Source organism: Neopelma chrysocephalum, unplaced genomic scaffold (genome assembly GCF_003984885.1).
Source record: "Neopelma chrysocephalum unplaced genomic scaffold, ASM398488v2 Primary Assembly neopelma1_97153, whole genome shotgun sequence".
NCBI lineage: Eukaryota > Metazoa > Chordata > Aves > Passeriformes > Pipridae > Neopelma > Neopelma chrysocephalum.
The window spans coordinates 1-3,996 of NW_020925794.1; the positions used below are offsets into that span (position 1 = coordinate 1).

At 61.0% G+C, this 3,996-nt stretch overlaps 1 protein-coding gene across 1 annotated transcript in view; it reads right to left on the reverse strand.

Moving 5' to 3' along the window:
* Window positions 1-5: 5 nt before the first annotated feature.
* The window catches only part of LOC113961409 (transcription factor RelB homolog), a gene marked incomplete at its 3' end in the record, with an annotated part of 4,182 nt that continues 191 nt past the window's right edge, over window positions 6-3,996 (reverse strand). Inside the window, exons 2-5 of the mRNA XM_027671724.1 lie at window positions 3,004-3,095; window positions 2,223-2,354; window positions 1,134-1,238; window positions 6-211 (exon numbers count right to left, since the gene is read on the reverse strand). Coding sequence (XP_027527525.1) covers window positions 6-211; window positions 1,134-1,238; window positions 2,223-2,322 — 411 coding nt within the window. The remainder of the gene's footprint in view (window positions 212-1,133; window positions 1,239-2,222; window positions 2,355-3,003; window positions 3,096-3,996) is intronic.

The following is a 3,996-nucleotide window of genomic DNA, read 5'->3' on the forward strand; positions in this document are numbered from 1 at the left end:
TCCCTGGGCAGGTAAGTGAAGCGGAAGGACTCTGAGCAGACGCTGTCTGTGAGGCGCTGCAGGAACACCTCCACCTCGACGGGCTCCCTCAGCTCCAGGTGCTGGTACGGGGGGGTTTTGAAGACGATGGCGACCTGGCGGTGAACGTCGGCCTGAGAGAAATCCGCCCGCGCTTCCCAGGATTCCCGACGGAAAACCACCGCGATGTCCTCTGAGGGAAAAGGGGAGGGGACGGATGGAGAGGGGACGGACCCCAAATATTCCCCCCTCCCGGGGATACTTTGACCCCAATTAATCCCTGGGGGCGGTGATTTGACCCCAATTATTCCTCCCTCCCAGGGATACCTTGACCCCAAATATTCCCTGGGGGCAGTGATTTGACCCCAATTATTACTCCCTCCACAATTATTCCTCCCTCCCAGGGATACTTTAACCCCAAATATTCCCCAGGGGGTGTGATTTGACCCCAAATATTCCCTGGGGGTGGTGATTTAACCCCAATTATTCCTCCCTCCCGGGGCTACTTTGACCCCAAATTTTACAAGGGGGGTGATTTGACCCCAAATATTCCCCAGGGAGATAATTTGACCCCAAATATTCCCCAAGGGGGGATGATTTGACCCCAAATATTCCCCCCTCCCGGGGGTACTTTGACCCCAAATTTTACAAGGGGGGGTGATTTGACCCCAAATATTCCCCAGGGGGGTGATTTTACCCCAAATATTCCCCAGGGGGGTCATTTCACCCCCAAATATTCCCCAGGGGGTGATTTAACCCCAAATATTTCCCCCTCCTGGGGGTACTTTGACCCCAGATTTTGCCAGGGGAGTTAATTTGACCCCAAATATTCCCCAGGGGAAACGATTTGACCCCAAATATTCCCCCCTCCCGGGAGTACTTTGACCCCAAATTTTGAGGGGAGGGTTAATTTGACCCCAAATTTTGCCATGGGGGACGATTTAACCCCAAATATTCCCCCTCCTGGGGGTACTTTGACCCCAGATTTTGCTGGGGGGTGATTTGACCCCAAATATTCCCCAGGGGGGTGATTTAACCCCAAATATTTCCCCCTCCCGGGGCTACTTTGACCCCAAATTTTGCCTGGGGGGTCCCGGGGGGGTTTTTGGGGGTACCTTTCTGGACCTTGTCGCAGAGCAGGTAGAGCTCCTCCCCCCCCGTGCAGGGCCCGCTCTCCTTGTTCATGCGGCAGATCCGCAGCTCCGACGTGTTCGTGGATTCTGACGGAATTCCAACGGATTGGGATGAGTCGGGGAGAGGACCCCAAACACCCCTGAAATCCCCCAAAACCCCCCGGACCCCCCTGATCCTTCCAAATCTCCTGGACCTCACAAAGCCCCCCCCGGACTCTTCAAACCTCCCCCGGATCTCCCCAAACCCCACTGGATCCCCTAAACCCACTGAATCCCCCCAAATCCCCCCCGGACTCTCCAAACCCCCTTGGATTCCCCCAAATCCCCCCCTGAATCTCCCAAACCCACCTGGATTCCCCCAAACCCTCCCCAGATCTCCCAAACCCCCTGGATCCCCCTAAACCCCTCCTGATCCCTCCAACCCCCCCTGGACCCCCCCAAATCCCTCCCTGAACCTCCCAAACCCCTCTGGACCCTGAAAACCCCCCCCAGACCTCACAAACTCTCCCTGGACCCTCCAAACCTCCCACGGACCCCCCAAATCCCCCTGAATTCCCCCAAACCCCCCTGGATTCCCCCAAACCTTCCCTGGATTCCCCCAAATCCGTCCTGGATTCCCCCAAATGCCCCCTGAGTTTGGGGGTCTCTGGGGCTGAATTTGGGGCTGAGTTTGGGGGTCTCTGGGGCTGAGTTTGGGGCTGAGTTTGGGGGTCTCTGGGGCTGAGTTTGGGGCTGAGTTTGGGGCTCTCTGGGACCGTATTTGGGGGTCCCTGGGACTGAGTTTGGGGGTCTCACGTACTCTTGTCAAAGATGGGCTCGGACAGGACGGGGCTCAGGTGCCGGATGGGCCCTGGGGCTGAGTTTGGGGCTGTTTTTGGGGGTCTCTGGGGTTGAGTTTGGGGGTCTCACGTACTCTTGTCAAAGATGGGCTCGGACAGGACGGGGCTCAGGTACCGGGTGGGCCCTGGGGCTGAGTTTGGGGCTGAGTTTGGGGGTCTCTAGGGCTGAGTTTGGGGGTCTCTGGGGCCAAGTTTGGGGGTCTCTGGGGCTGAGTTTGGGGGTCTCACGTACTCTTGTCAAAGATGGGCTCGGACAGGACGGGGCTGAGGTGCCGGGTGGTCCCGGCTCCGTCCCGGAAGGAGGCCTGGAAGCAGATCCTGACCACGTTCATGTCGACCTCCTGGTGGTTCTTCAGGGAACCCGCTGGGAAAGGGGGGAAAACAGAGGGGAGGGGGGGGCTCAGCCCCTTGGGAGGGGGCTGGGGGGGGGCAGACGCCCACGGGCACGGAGAGGGGGGGACAGGACCCTTGGGGTGGGCACAGGACCCCCAGGTTTGGGGTGTGACCCCCAGGATGGGAACAGGACCCCTGGGATGGGGACAGGACCCCCTGGGTGGGCACAGGACCCCAGGATGGGCACAGGACCCCCAGGATGGGCACGGGACCCCCAGGTTTGGGGTGTGACTCTCAGGATGGGCACAGGACCCTCAGGATGGGCACAGGACCCCCGGGATGGGAACAGGACCCCCAGATTTGGGGTGTGACCCCCAGGATGGGCACAGGACCTCTGGAATGGGGACAAGACCCCCAGAATGGGCACAGGACCCCCAGGATGGGCACAGGACCCCCGGGATAGGCACAGGACCCCCAGGATAGGCACAGGACCCCCAGGGCGGGCACAGGACCCCCAGGGTGGGCACAGGACCCCCAAGGTGTGCCCAGGACCCCCGGGGTGGGCCCAGGACCCCCGGGATGGGCACAGAACCCTCTGGGATGTGCCCAGGACCCCCGGGATGGGCCCAGGACCCCCGGGGTGGGCCGAGGACCCCCGGGGTGTGCCCAGGCCCCCCCACCTTTGAAGGGGTCGATGCCCAACTGCAGCTTCTTCTCGATGGCCCCCTCGATCTCCTTCTTCTTCACGCACTGGATGCCCAGGTTGCTGAAACTGGGGGGGGCACAGCCGTGGGCAGGGGGGTCCCCACAGCCCAAATCCCACAGATCCGGCCCCTCCCACCCTCCTGGTGCCCAGGGAACCCCCAAAAAACCAGGGGATCCAAATTTCCATCTCCTTCAACCCTCCTGGTGCCTAGAAAACCCCCCAAAATCAGCCCTGGGTTGGAGTCAGATCCAAAGGATCCAAATTTCCAGCCCCCTCCCACCCTCCTGGTGCCCAAGAAACCCCCCCAAAAAGCGGTGCCAGCTCCAGGATTTCCAGCATCTCCTGCCCAGGGGACCCCCCAAAAATGATGCCAGCTCCAGGGGCTCCAGGTTTCCAGCCCCTCCTGCCTGGAGGACCCCTCAAAAGGGTTTTGGGGTCCCACCTGTAGCAGGGGTTGCTCTGGGGCCCGGGGGCCCCCGCAGATGTTTTTGGGGTGGTTTTGGCGTGGTTTTGGGGTCCCACCTGTGGCGGGGGTTGCTCTGGTTCCCGGGGTAACCCCCAGACTGTTTTTGGGGTGGTTTTGGCATGTGTTTGGGGTCCCACCTGTGTCGGGGGCCCCCAGAGTGTTTTTGGGGTGGTTTTGGGGTGTGTTTGGGGTCCCACCTGTGACAGGGCCCCCCCAGATGTTTTTGGGGTAGTTTTTGGGGTGTGTTTGGGGTCCCACCTGTGGCGGGGGTTGCTCTGGTGCCCGGGGTACCCCCCAGATGTTTTTGGGGTGTTTTTGGGGTCCCACCTGTGACAGGGCCCCCTGGGGTGTTTTTGGGGTGTTTTTGGGGTCCCACCTGTGTCGGGGGTTGCCCTGGTGCCTGGGGGCCCCCCCAGATGTTTTTGGGGTGTTTTGGGGGTGTTTTTGGGGTGTTTTTGGGGTCCCACCTGTGCCAGGGGTTGCTCTGGTGCCTGGGGTACC